Here is a 15,333-nt window from a genome sequence, read left to right as displayed (position 1 = left end):
AAAAGACAGCATTATTATTGACTTGTATTACAATCATGATCTTAATTATTGATTAATTCATGTTAATGTACAATACAGTCTGAACTGTTAACAAAAAAAAAGAATTCTCACACAAAAGCAGGAAAACCAGTAGCATTTTCATTTTGATATTGCTAACAGAATGACTACTCATTACACCAGGTTAAATGAATAAAAGGCTAGTCTTCACATTTTTACGCAGAGGAATAGGCCATATTAAACTTACTCCTGCTCTCTTACAGAATTCATTTAGGCCATATAGCACAATAGGTAATCAAAAGTGATGACAAATCGTGCTTGTTCTATAGTGTAATATAGGCCTATGTGAAAGGCATATTTTATAACTGTTTTATTGTTTTTTGCAGCCTGATTATAAACACTATTCGTCTTTGTATTTCTTATATATCTTGAACATGAATAAAACAAGGGCACAATTGCCATGGGTGTCATTGTTACCTAATAGAGTTACCTATGAAAGCTTATACCCATTAAGAACTTGGATAATGGCATTGTATGATTACTTTATATGGCATAAGGAGGCAAACAGACCTAAGTTAGGTTATTCGACCACACCACTTCAACGCTTAGCCTACTAGAAGAAAGTTGCACTTCTGAATGTCAAGTTGATTATGGGCTTCATAATGTAATGCAAAAACACTGGAATAATATGGTTTTACACAAGGGCAATTTACTGATAGGAACATTTTTTATTTGTATTAATCTCGTCAGCTCACCATCCTTTACATGAAAATAAATATGCGTGCACTTGCTTGAGATAGAGATAAAGAGAAAAAGTGACTCTTCTGCAACGCAAGTTGACAATGGTTAATCAGAGACTCCACTATAGTTAAAATGACAGACTTGTTGTAGCCTATATGATTTGATATGAACATTGAGAGATTCAGGGAAGAGTAAATAACAGAAGGTAACGACAGGTGCAATCAGTGTGTTTCCTTTGACATAAACAGGGGAATGTCAGGCTACGGCATTCTCAGTCATAATGTGGTCGGCATAACTCTTTCTTTGTGCCATAACAGTACACACCCCCTCTGATATCTTCTCATTCATCAATCTTAAATAGCCTACATCCCCTCCCTCTCCTCAAACTCCCTGCATAGTGCAGCTATATGCTGTTACCGGTGAGGAGTAATCCCCTGCCGTCCACGGTTTACTCTGAGCCCGTATTTAATTCCCTTAAACCCCCAGCTGCCGCCCTGGTTCTCAGTGAACACGACAGACTGTGAACCTGTTCTTGGTTATTAATAATTCACCAGGCTCGCTGCATCTCCGACCGCCATCCCCGGCAGCGACGCATCGCCCTTTGGGCCATCAAAACACGTTTCGGGTTTTCGTTTTTTGGCAAAGCACATCAGAAAACAACCATTACTCCGCTGATTACATTTAGAGGCTGCTTCGCCGGTAAACATTGTTTTTGTATGAATGTCCTCCACTTCATATACCGGCAGCAAGTGCTTTTTGAATACGCACCCCTTTTGTAACTCCGACTTTGTCTACATCCATCACCTGAAAGTACACCAGTACTCCATTCAGCCATTTCTCTCCCGTTAAGTCCGACAGCAGAGCCAGATCTGTGATACAACCACAGCAAGTGACCATCATTTGCGTCCCAGGCACAGAGGATGGAGATTGCGCACGCATACGCTTGAAGTTCCCTGGAATCCCACTGTTGCAACAGCTGATTTCCAAGCGCCTGAGCAGCAACTTCTCACCGTTTCTCTATAGCGCGTGGCTAGACTTCAACTCTTGTCAGTGGTGCCGCTGACGAAACGCTGACACCGAGCGCGGACTTACCTCGCCTGGGATTCGGTGGACGGAAGGGATCGCTCACTGTCACACTTACTGCAACGGCACGGACACAAAAGCCCTGAAATCAGTCTTATGTCGAACCTACTCGGATTATCAGCACCCAAATACGAACGAAGCCGTCTGGTAAACAATTAAGCAGGATAAATCAACAACGTCTCTCGTTCCGAGGAATAATATAAACCACAATTTCAAAACAATATCGTTAGCTCGGCTACGGGTCGTCCCGCATTGGTCCTTCTGCTTCCGGTATCACCGAAGAAACCAAGCCATTTGTGTTCCCTCGGCCACAGTTTTTTTGCTGCAGAACTTTTTCGTAAAAAAAGGAAAATGGGTCTTTGAGGCGGTTGGCAAAATTCCCCGCTCCACAATGGTACGTGCTATGTAAATCAATAATTTGTTCTTTTGTGTTTCGCAAAGCCTTCCATTCTATTTTTCTTTCCCACACAAGTATGCACATTTGTTTTGACAGCTTTAAATACTTATGATGAACACTTAAAAGTTACAACGGGTGTGATAAAGGATGGGTTTGGAAATGTCTATGTAATTATCTAACGTTAGGCTACATTATATACTTGTCTCTAAATGCTGATGCCAGCCTCCACTTCGAAAGCAAACCACATTACGCTGGCGACGAACCCTCAAACTTTGATAATTAAACACACATTTGACGTTGCACATTAGGACAAATTTAAAGCTTTCCGCAGGATATAAACAAGTATAAAATTGAACGCATCCACTTTGGTGGGATGCTGTCTTTGAACACCTTTGTTTTTGCTACTAAAAGAGTCATACAGGAGTGGGATCAATCGCAAATATTATACGGAATGCCTAAATCTTTGAGTAAACAATAGGGTAGTTTACATTTAAACATCTTGCGCAATGTACATACACGAATGTCAGAGTCTATATGGTATTTAGTAGTTTAATTATACTCTTGCCTTTATCAGTCATCTTATAAATTTATATATCTGTCGCACGTGCACCACTCGTGCCATCTAAACTCATTTGTGCCCCCACAAGCTTGTCACTCACCTCCCACCTGTTCTTTATCAGAGGAAATACGGCTAATAGAGCATGATAAAACATGATTAATATGCCACTGATTGTTCTTGTTAGTGTCAAAACTTAATTTTAACATGGACACAGGTGTGACAATATAGAAATGTTTTAAGTCTATGTTTCTGACAATAAGAACGCAGTTCGGACATTGGTTTATCATGACATATCTTGTGGTGTCATTATTAAACCTAGACCTATGTCCCTGCTGTGTTTAATTTTGTCCTAATAGCCAAATATGAAATGCATATGAGATATGAGATGCATATCTTCCCTCTAAAGTATTATCACACCATCTATTGAATTGATATTTTCCTGAAATAATCACCCCTTTTAAACCAGAATCTTGATTTTATTACTTAGGAGATACTGACCCAAAAGTAATTGTAATTCAATAGTAATTTTATTGGATCTTGTCTTTGAAATCACATCATTCCCAATGTGGCACAGTGGATTCCTTTAAGCTGGTGGAATGTGCTAGTTTCGAAGATTTGATTTGAGCAAGTATAAGGAAAAGTAACCTTGAGGGGCCAAATGCTTCCCAGATGTGGGAGTATATCAGCACATTGATGCAGATAATTATTTGTTTACTTGCACAATTAAATGGCTCCTGTCCAAAGAGGCCAATAGTAAGAGAAAGATGAAAAAACAGCCTGTACAGGTCTCTTGTGTAGCCTGCTTGATGAGGGACCTTGAGACATGTAGTTGTTTTTGGGGTGAAAGAATGCGAGATGAAATACAATTTCTTCATAAAAGCAACACAAGAGGAAATCTCGGCCTCTTCACAATGTAGAGCAGCTGCATCGAATGGGCCTTGAAGCCTGCATTAGCAAAGAATTAATTAGTTCTGTAAGGTACAAGTAATTATAATGTCAAATGCTCACTATGATATCTGTACATTAATACTTGAATATCTTTTTAAACCAAATTTTCCAAATGTATTGATGTATTCACTGAAGATGTGCTGTATGCAATTAATATTTAAATCGACACTTACACAAATTTTAGTTCACATTTCTTATTTTACATATCTGAACAACATTGTCCCAACAATGGTGTAAAGACCACCCAAACCAGTCATTTGTTGTGTTTCTGCATTTTTAGCTTTTTCATACCTCATAACAAGTCGGTAACACTCAGGATTGAGATACCAGAAGAACTCAGATGACTGTCCTGAGTTAACTTAGGTCTGTTTGGGCCTTATTCTACAGTACATAATAAGGAGCAGCACAACCTACAGACCAGGATGCCTGCCAGAGCACCACTGAGTCATTTGAATCAATTTAATTTTGGATGCTGATGTGCTGTCTTCTCTCCCCCTTTTCTCTCTATTCTTAGTCGGTTAGAATGTTCTAGACTCACACCTCCTCATACATCACCTGGAAAACTCCTAATCCCACTGCCCCTTTGCAGAGAATTAATTTATATCAAAAAAAGACTATGCCACGAGTATAAACTGTAAGAATGTTCTGTAATGATTTCTAGCGACATAGTTCAAATATTGTTTTTCATACTGTGGGGAGCCAAGTGTATTGTTTAGAGCCAAGGGCTCTGCTGTGTATGTTGGGGGAGGATTATGGGAGAGAATTGTACTTTAAAATTGTAGCCAAAGAGCTATATGCAATCTGCAGTGCTAATCATAGCCCTTCTGTCTTTCACAGTCATTATAGTTCTCCATCCCCTATACCAGCACTCTCTCTCTTTCTCCTGAGAAGCAGGTATAAAATATCTCATTTTCCCAGCTATACTCCCCAAAGTGGCATTGGCAGGCACTCACAAGGCACACAATTCTGCCTTTTTTATTTTTATTTATTTCATTATTTTTGCATCACATTTTTTTGCAAACATTGTCACACCCCCACACATACATACACTCTCTCTCTCTCTCTCTCACACACACACACACACACACTCAAACATTCATCTTTGATGTGTCTGCCATATTACCTAGGTTTGTTAGCTTGTTAATGGGTGTGCAGAGACTGTAGCCACTGGTGGATTTTCAGCTACTCAATCCAAGTGTCCTTGCAGCAGAGATGAAACAGCGTCAGCCCTAATGAAGCTGATGAGCACCATGTCAGGACTAAAATGTGTGTGTGTGTGTGTGTGTGTGTGTGTGTGTGTGTGTGTGTGTGTGTGTTGGATGGAAAGAGGAAGAGTTAGTGAGGTGGATGGATATGGCCATTCTCACTCTTTACAATAGTAATGAAGCGGATGGCTCTTTGTATGACTTGTCTTGTTTGTAGTCAGAGAGACAGAGTGACTGGGGATGGGTGGAGAGGCAAGGTGTATTTTCTGAGTGAGTTTATGGATATACTTGTGTGAATATATGTGCACTGATTTATCTTGTGCCATGAACCGGTGCCAACTGGAGCATCTCCCATCCCACATGTATAGTTTGATGTGGGTAGACTTTGCATTTGTGAGCAAGAGAGGGGAGGGGAAAGAAAGAGAGTTTGGGATTTGAGCTTCATGAAAAGCAATTTTTCAATTTGAAAAGAGCCGTCTTTGTCATACAGGAGTAGATTTTGGTGCCTTAATTCTTCAGGTATTTGAAGAATAGAAATCTCTGAATTGAAATGTGAATTACCTTAATATATATTCATCAAGTAACACAACACATTGACCACAGATGGCTGCAATATTGGGAGCAATAATGATATACATCTATTTAATTTAGGTGGGATGAACCTGAGAGTTAACTTCAATTGTTTTTTTTTCTTTTTGTTGCTTCTTAAGTGTTAATTAAGGGAGGCCTAGAGACCATTTTTGCTAAAGGCTGACCATATGGATTGGGCATATGTTGCATATATATAGAAAAGGGTGGCATATATAATTGATACCATGCTCCATAAAAAACCAACAGAGGGCGGGAAAAAAGGGGGCTAGCACTGCTGGGAGCTACATCAAACAATCATTGCAACACACACACACACACACACACACACACACACACACACTTGTACAAACGATGCCCCTCTCTCTTCACTGTGAAGGCGATCCAGGCAGAAGGGAGAGCGGAAGATTTCATCCCGTGATCTCTTTTTTTGTCTGCCCTTCGTTCATCTGTCCATCCGTCTGTCCGACCTGCCATTGGTCCACTCGACGTCGCTCCAAATGTGCTCCTACGCCCTGTGCAGGGGGGCACTTGGTGTTTTTCTTTTTTTTTTTTTTTTTTTTTTTTTTTTTGGTGAGGAGTGAACCCGGAGCCTGTGACTCTCTGTGTCCGCCTCCTTCTGTTACACACACAACACACACACACACCTATTCTCTAGCCCTGGTAGGGAGCGGAAAGGGATTGTCTGCTAGGGTAGCGTAGCATGCTGTCAGCCTCTTCTTTCCTTTTTTACTCAGTTTGGAGGATGCAAAGGCTACATGAGTACCATTTGGTTGCCCAGCCTGTTCAACCCATGGAGGAGTACCCAGGGAATGACCAAAGGGAGCCTGTGCCTCTTTTGAAGTTGTGTGGAGAGTCGAACAAATGCTCAGAGGGAGGAGAGCCAACTCTTACCGGCCTCTCTCTCCTGCTCTGGGGTTGTCGAACACAGTTGATATGTTAATGCCTATCATATATCACCCCATACACACACATATACACTTCAGACAATTTGGGTTCATGTACGTCCAGCACAGCACAGAGAGACAATAGGTTGTGACAACCCGCGTGGCCTCAGTGCAATGCAAGGGTAAGACAGAGGCTACAGTGCTAACCTCTCATTGCAGGAGATATGAATAGCTTGTGATTTAGCCACAACTTGGTTAGCCAACGTCTGGGACTTATTATAGTGTTGTGTGTATGTGTGTGCATGCGGATCTCTGTGTAAGTGTCTGTGTGTGTGTGAGTGTGTTTGCTTTTTCCTGCAGTTCTTCTCCGCTCTTGCTATCTATCTATCTATCTATCTATATAGATATATAGATAGATAGATAGATAGATAGATAGATAGATAGATAGATAGGGTCCTGTCAACAGTCGAAACAGCAACATTATAATTTCTCAGTTCCATTTGCTTGGTTTAAAAAAGCAGGAGTGGGGCTGTTGGCAGGGTAAGAGAAAAGTCCTGAGTGTTTCTGGGGGTCTGCACTCTTGGCTGTTATCGGGGCTGGCCAGACTGGTTGGTCATTCAGCACTGACGGCCTGGCTGCAGCCTGCAGCAGCATACAAATGAACAGGGCTGAATGGAGACGACACTTAGAAAAATACCTTGGCTGCACTGACCTGAGAAGGACTAGTTGTGTGACTGGTCCACGCTGAATAAAGTCGCAGCAAAGACAGAGACAGAAAGAGAGAGAGAGAGAGAGAGAGAGAGAGAGAGAGAGAGAGAGAGAGAGAGACAGAGGGAGAGGGACCAAGAGAGAGGGAGAGAGAGGCCTGCAGGTGAAGGCATGGTGTTGCTGCGGGGATGGTGTTCGCACTTCTCTCACTTTGACTGTGTGGTGTGGTGGACTTTTTTTCCCCTGTGTGATGCGATCTGAATTCCAGGCAAGAGTGAGCTCTTCATTCTGGGGCTATTCTGCAGTCTCTCTCAGGAGCTCTTGGAACCGTGGCACAAATGTATTTGTTTCATTTCTTTATTTTAAATTCATGGTTTTAGCAGGGTGAATGCGCCTCAAGCATTTTCAGACTTTTTCCCACCTTTTTTTACAGATTGTTTTGTAAATATATACCATTGTAAGACAATTACAATTCAAAATCCCAACAACGGTAACACCAAGAACTGCTATAATGAAATGAAGTATGATTAAATCTGTTCTGAGCAGGTAAAAATGTACATATAGTCTGAAGCCTGACTGACTGAATAGCCTGACTGAATGTCTGAATATCTGAATGTTTCAGGCGACCGAAACCTTTCTGGTGAATGAAGACCCTTCCAGAGGTCCTGGGATGCCTGAATGCTTTGTAGTGTCTGATTCCTACAGGGTATGCATTATTATTATTATTATTATTATTATTATTGTTATTATTATTATTGTTATTATTATTATTGTTATTATTATTATTATTAGTAGTAGTAGTAGTAGTAGTATTGTTATTATTATATTATTATTATTATTATTACATGTTATTATTAAACATGTTATGTTAGTCATTAGTAACTCTTTTGACTGATAGTCCACTTTCATGCTCTGCATAATTGCACCACAATCATAATGTCATTCACAGCTCCTTTTCCTCAGCTGCAACCCATTACAATCATTATTTCCACACACACTTTCAGAAAAGAGGCCTTACAACTTTGCCGAAGCGCCATTGTCTCGTGGGAACCAGAATTATAACGATAATGTGCAGCATGCACACTTGTATAAAATGAAAAAGTGAAGTAAAAAAACGAAGAACTACAACACAGCTTGAAAAACACTCTTGCGAGCACACGAACGCGCCCGGGTACACACACACACACACACACACACACACACACACACATAATGTACTTGCACACGCTCACACACATACATGCACACACACACAACTTGCATAGCTTTTAAAATTCCACCCAGCGTGCACATTGGATTTACAGCTATGGGAGTGAAATAAAATGGTAATAAAATGAGAAGAACGGGATGGAGTTGGGGAGTCTGTGCATGACTGAAAATGTGATTGTTAATGAGGTGGGAGCCGCTTTTCTACTCTTTGTCTCCAGCGCAAAAGGCTTTTGCCAAGTTTTTCAGGGGGAAATCTGGGTTGCTCCAGTGTATCGAGTGTCCCGGGGTCCAGGAACGAGCAGTAATGAGGGGTGGGGGGGTGGAGGTAGCGAATTGGGGGGAGGGGGGGGGGCAGATTGGATGTTGTGGTTGGTGGAGGACAGGCAAAAGGGGACGTACGTGAAAATGGCCATATTGGATAGCAAGGGGCAGTGGGTTCAAGAGCGTGCACAGGAGTCAGGGTAGCTGGCGGACTGGCTGGCACAACGCACGCAGAACGTGGAGGCTCACCAAGGTACGGAGGTCAGGCGACACCTGCCCGTCCCGCACGTGTCCTACTGGAGCATCCATTTTGTGATGTGTGGCGTTCACACAACACTTTGAGCATACTGTGGCTACCAGTGGTCTTTGGACAGAGTCCCTTATAGTCTGTGAGTCCTCTACTGCTGTGGCTGCTAGTCTGCCAATGTCTGAGTGAGGACAGCATTTTTGGTTTCTTCTTCATGACGGTGCGTGTTGTGTTTTTAAGTACACACACTAAATCATCTCTCATGGTTTATGTGAAATGAGAATAGCATGCACTAGTCCCTGTATTGTGTCTATGGCCCAGGTGTATAACGCAGTTAAGCACAGCAGAGAAGCTCCATGCAAAACAATAGTGCATATTACAGCTAGCTGTAAAAAGATGGAAAAAAATTTGGTCCCTTGGTGGGTTTGAATTTTACACCAGGCACTAAATGAGGTGTTGAAAGATTCAGATGAAATTCGACTGAAGTGTTTTAGATAACAGCAGGACGACTCCATGCCCTCTGGTCGGAGGACTGCCTCCCACCACTATACACCATCCCCTCAAAGCATTGGCCAGCAGTATAGGACACTGGCCTGGGACCAAAAGCCTGACCCTGTAGTGACATCTGCATTTCATGTGTGTTTTGGTGACATTTCGAATGCCAGCCTTGATAATAATCAAATGCTATTGTCAACAGTTAATCATGAGTTAAAAAATAAACATTATGGGGTGTAGCTTATGAGTCATATTTAGTGGAAGTCGGGACTGTCAGTGACCGTGAACTACTCCTTGTGGCGAGAGGAAAGTGTGCTGGTTGGTGATGTGGTCTGTGTTTACCCCCTTACCACATGGCCTCTCTCTCCCTCCTTTCTTCCTCTCTCTCTCTCCCTCTCTCTCATTCTTTTCTCTGTCTTGCTCGGTCGTTTCTTGGCTCCCTGGGCCGTACGCAGTAATTGGCCACACAGTGGCGAGATCTCTTTGTTTCTCCTGCAGCGGCTTGCGGTGGAAGAGCACGAGCGGTAGGCCCCCATAAATCCACAGGCCTGGTTGGCAGATCCAAATTTCAGCCCCACTTCTGCACAGCGACTATAAGCCCCCCCCCATCCCCAACCGCCTCGGCACCTCGCCTCTCCACCCTGATGCCTCACTGTTTGTTTCACCCTTCCTTAAAACATACACACCGAGACACAGGCACACAGATACTTAGATACTTCTTGCATGTACTGTAAATATAATCTGGCATGCAGAAGTACACACACACACACAGGCAAGCATACACATGTGTCCATGCATGCACACACACACACACACACACACACACACACACACACACACACACACACACACACACACACACAGACACACACACGAAACAACTCTCAAAATCCACATAGCGGCATTTATGGAGTGTGCATCTGCAGGTTTGTTCAGTTGCCGTCCTTGTGAGATACTTGTCATCTGGTGCACACACTTTCCAGAGATCTTGTTTTGACTTCCAGAGCATTCGGGTATCCCCAGAGCTGGCTGCAGACTCTCCATAAACCGCCGAGTTTTGTTGTAGTGAATGCTACACACTCGGGCGGCCAGTGAAGTTGTCGCTGCTTTGGTGTGTGTGTGTGTGTGTGTGTGTGTGTGTGTGTGTGTGTGTGTGTGTGTGTGTGTGTGTGTGTGTGTTGCAACTCTTGCGTGTGTTTTGTGGGAACAGCGGGAATGTAATGTGTTGTTGCACCAGCACAGATTGCAGAAGTTGTGAAATTACTGTTTTCTCTTTACCCAGTTCCCTGTCAGGGAGTCTCCTTCACCTTTATTCAGACATGTCAGCAGCTGATTACTTAAACACACTAAACCACTTTCCCTGCTAGTCACCCCACCTTGCTGTAGCACAGGGTTAACATTAAACATGAATCTCATGTTTTGAAATTGGAACTTTGAGTGAAAAAAATAAATAAATTCACTGTCTACCTATTTTCCTCAAGGCAAACTTACTGTAGTGGCTGCTTTCCCCCTGAGCCCTTGCGTGACTTCAGAGAAGCCTGAATTAAATCCCTTCAGTGGATTATTTGTCTCCTACATTTCCTTCACTTGCAGAATATCAGTAATTAGGTACAGTATGTCTACTTGGGCATTTTTTTTATGCTGGTAGCTCTTAAGATTGATTGTTCGATTCATTAATTAATTAATTAAGTAATTGATTGATTGATTGATTGAAATGTTTATTGTCAATGTATGAAAACATGTTTCCTACATAAATTGAATCTAAATCCACATAGATCCTGGTAATAGTGCTTTGCTAATGCATGAGAATATTTCAGATGTGACCAAAGTTCCTGGATAACTATGAAACTGCAGTGTACTAGTGTACTAGCAGGCAACAAAATAAAACGATGGTTTGCAGCATTTATCATGGACGAGTTCTAAGATATATTGTTAACAATGATTTTTTGCCGGTGACTGGGCGCGCAGAACGGCGGTTCCGTAAAGCGGCTCCGCAGATCGTGACACGCATCTTCTGTCTTCCGTGGTTCTTTTTACGGAAATAACTGTTAAGTCTTGGACAATTAGAGCAAGAGTCGACTCACCACTTTGGGCAATCAGTAATAGATCAGTAATGAAATGCTATTAATTCAATAGTTTTCTTTCTCCGACGCTTGTGAGGGAGAGGGAGAGCGAGAGTCGGCAAAAGAGGGAGGGAGAGAAACTTTTTTTCCCCAAAAGTTTGTGTAAGCTTTCACTTTCAGCCTCCAAGGCGGGGTTAGCAGTACAGCATGGACTGAGCGAAACGGGACGGCGAGTGATTGCAATGCAGCACTACAGCGAACTTCCATCCAACTTAAATAAGCTCTCCAATTCTAAAATCTAAAAATAACCATGTACTCCCCGTACTGCTTGACACAGGTAAACGACACGATTATTTTATTTGCTCGGGGTTACCGTCGAGGTTGTGGGTTTGCTAGGAGCGCTGTGCGTTTATGACTGTTTAATTATTGCATTTGGTCTTATTTTTCAGTACGTGCTGCTTTCTGATACATTTTAACCTCACGCCACTGCCGCTTTTCTGTCTCGGATGGCATATTTCCAGCTGACTTTCTTATGCGTTTCATTGCACATGGTTTGAGGAGAAAATGGCGCTTCTCTCGAATCTATTTAATATAAAAGGAGGGAGACTAGGAGGAGGAGAAGCGTGAAGACAGTTTAACTTTGAACTGAAGAGTAACATAGGATTTAGACATGATTTGGTTGTTTAGCCTACCTGTGAGATTATCAGTTGTTGTCTTCAAAGAAGCTTGGTTGTCAGAAACGTTTTAACTTAACCAAGTTAAATCAGAGGTCTTTGGGTTCAGTGTATACAGCCGCTAGTCCCTCGGTGGTGTAGTTGCACACCGGGCTGTACCCGCTGCCGAAATATTTTTTGGAGACATCAAAGGTCGCCGTTGCGGTCGCACGGCGAATCTGCCGTTCTCCGTATCGGCTTTACTCGCTAAACAGCAATGTGATCTCAATTTTAGAGTAGACTCAATTTACTTTGAAGAGTTTGTCCAGATCTTTAACCTCTAAATGCAAAGCAGCAATAAGTAGCCTAGATTAGAATATGTTTGTGTTGTGGTGTTTCTATCTTCTCAATGACTTTCTGGCTGTCACCCCAGACGAGATATCCAGTAGTTCTAGTTCTAGTTCAATCGTTTTGTCTAGCCTATGTCGCTTATTTGCATCAACTATCAAACATAACAGATAACCAAATCTGATTTGAAATAGGCTATGAAAAACTGGCTTGGCATACATTGAAAAGTGTACATTTTTATACTGTAAATATTTAATGTGTCGTCTTAATATCTTTTTCATTAAATGCTTCATTAAATGTAACATGTTACTTTTGCACAGAACAAATGATAGCCAGCGTTAAAGACCTAAATGTAGTCTAACTGTTTGCTGTTAGTGAGGAGCAATGGTCGGCAGAATAGTCGGGCCTACAGCGGAAGCATAACATCAGGAGCGACATAAGACACAGGTTGTTTAGTAAACCAAAGTATATGTAATAGAAGATGTGAAGTATATTCTGATTTTAATTACCACATAATTAAAACTGGTACTATAGTCTCCATAGGATTAAAGGAAGGTCGGTGATACTAAGAAAAATATAAGAGTATGTTCTCTTTTTAGGGATAATATCCTTTCTTTGTTTTTGTTTAATAAGTTGTATACTCTGCTCATTTTTATTCTTAAAAATATTTGCTTTAATATGGAAAGAATTTTCAACTGAACATTCTGCATTTGAAAATCTATTTAATCAAGCTTCTCTGAAGGCCAAAATAGGCCTAAAAGGTGGATATATGAAAATAGTGATAACATGACATAGACCTATTTTGTATTTTAATATCCATTTGTGCACTGATGACTATATGACATGTTTTTGAGAGGTTTTTGAAAGCATGCGAGGGTAGCGCATAGATTTCACAATCAATTCAATGTGAGTTTTCACATAGCCCCAATGCATTATATTTTCCATCACTGCAGTACTGGTCATTTACAGTTATATTAGGTGAACTCTGTGAAATTAGTTTTTAAGCATTGTATAACTTAGCTTGCTACTTGGAAGTGAAAATTAGCATTGACTTTGCAAGTTGAACTAAAGCCTCAAGACAACACACCTCAAAGCTTTCCGTGATATTTAGTGGTTCCCAGTGTAAGCTATGTGCTGTCACTGAAAGATTTAGCTCCAGCACAGTTCTAGAACTTTCTGATTCATGGCCAGCAGTAGTGGAAGAATTATGCATGCACCTGAGATCCAAATGATATTACAACTACATGCATTCCACACCTTGCTGAGATGAATGTGAATGTCTTTGTGCTTTCATATGTTCTTTTTGGAGTTGCCATGTTAGTCTTCATAGTGCCCTATGATATATGAATGTCATACTTTAACTGGCGCTTGAGCACCTTTCTGGCTTTTTATTTGTCCATGTTATTTCTTTTGGCTGTCATAGTGTCCTGGATACCATAACTTTCTCCTTAAAGACTTCTGGTGCTGTTGCTTAGGTCACATTTAGTGGGGTAGATCCATAGATTTACTACATGTCCAAAATGGATTGTCAAACTGGTAGCATTGGACTCTCACTCTGATATGGTAAACTTGTTTACCCTTGGGCTAGGACAGACACTGGGTTGGCAGGGCCTTCCCCATTTGTAATTCATTCCTGATTTTACAGTGGTTTTATTAAAACAATTTTACTTCCATACCCTTGCCGCTTGTTACCAGAAGCAGTGAGTGAGCAAGAGAGAAAAATAGAAAGAGAGAGAGAATGTGTGTGTGCGTGTGTTTTTCTTTCAAGATGTGGTCTGTTTTCCATTTAAAACAGTTGAACTACTCAAAGCTTTTTCAACCTTATTCTTTAATTGACAGAAGCAACACAAATTAAGAGTAAATTATTCTACTATCTCTTGTGGTTATGATTAAAATGATTGGAATGGGATGTCAAAGATTTATCCGCACAGTATTTCATTTACATTATCACATAAGCTGCTGAGGTCTGTTTTGCCCTTGTGCTACCTAGACTAGAGTACCACCTTTGGTTTTTTTACATGCATCTGAATACTGTCATAGACAGGGACATACATTGAATAATCTTTGAGGATAATCAAGTGTTATGTTGAACAGGCGGGAAGTGGTGTTGGAAATTAAGCTGTAAGCAGATTTGAGTAGATTTATCTCTGGTTCCTCAAATCCACATATTTCTCTCTTTAGGTTGCACTGAACCTTACACGTTCCTGTTCCAGATTAAACAAAATCCGTGGCTGAAATGCAACTGGAAAAGCAAACATACAATATTATAATATTACAGTACTGCCTGCAGCCTACCTTGGCTTCAGTCTAGATTTTTCTAAAAGATGTCGAGTAAATTGCTGTGCAGGCATTTTAAGTTTTTCTTCTTAACCCCAACCCATGCCGCACCCCTCTCCCCCTTTACCCTCGCGTTTTATGGGGCTGAGGTTTTCTCAGTACAATATAAAATCTATAGGCTATCTGCTAGGTTTCTGGAATTAATAAATGCACAGATTATTTTCGAAAAGTGTCTGTACAGCAGTCTGAATAGTTAAACAATGAAGCTCGCATTCAGCGCGAGATTTTTTCCGTTAATTAAAATTAATTGACAACAGAGACCATCAGAATGCGCACGTGGCGCACATATGCAGAAATACTGTGACATACATTTGACTGCATGTCAGCAGTTTAAAGTTGCTCTTAAACATGTTGCTGTCTTTAACATCCATACTTTCGGCTGTTTAGAGGGCCAAGATTCGCAGAAGGCACACTTGAGAGAAGAGGTTTCATCTGCGCAAGATTTCTGCATTCACTGTCGCACGTTCGGAATTTTGACGTTGACTACATTGTTGTTTATTTAATTATAGTTAATAATTAAAAGCAAAATTAAAGACGGCACCATGTGTAAACAATCGAATAAATTATTAACTGTGATAAAAGGTTTTGCTAGGGTATGTGAGCAGTA

At 41.2% G+C, this 15,333-nt stretch overlaps 1 protein-coding gene across 12 annotated transcripts in view; it reads left to right on the top strand.

The window, feature by feature from the left end:
- Nucleotides 1-1,196: 1,196 nt before the first annotated feature.
- Nucleotides 1,197-15,333, top strand: part of nfixb (nuclear factor I/Xb) — a 126,701-nt gene continuing 112,564 nt past the window's right edge. For 3 of the 12 annotated variants that reach the window (XM_048244916.1, XM_048244912.1, XM_048244915.1), the window contains exons 1-2: nt 1,199-2,215; nt 7,736-7,819. In XM_048244916.1, coding sequence (XP_048100873.1) covers nt 2,213-2,215; nt 7,736-7,819 — 87 coding nt within the window. In that variant the 5' untranslated portion in view covers nt 1,199-2,212. Of the gene's footprint in view, nt 2,216-7,735; nt 7,820-11,555; nt 11,726-15,333 lie in introns of those variants that run through there. The other 9 variants (XM_048244917.1, XM_048244920.1, XM_048244921.1 and 6 more) reach the window with 5 other exon arrangements.

Source organism: Alosa alosa, chromosome 6 (assembly GCF_017589495.1).
Source record: "Alosa alosa isolate M-15738 ecotype Scorff River chromosome 6, AALO_Geno_1.1, whole genome shotgun sequence".
Classification (NCBI taxonomy): Eukaryota; Metazoa; Chordata; class Actinopteri; order Clupeiformes; family Clupeidae; genus Alosa; species Alosa alosa.
The sequence above is the reverse complement of the archived record's forward strand: the minus strand, read 5'-3'. Positions and strand labels throughout refer to the sequence as shown.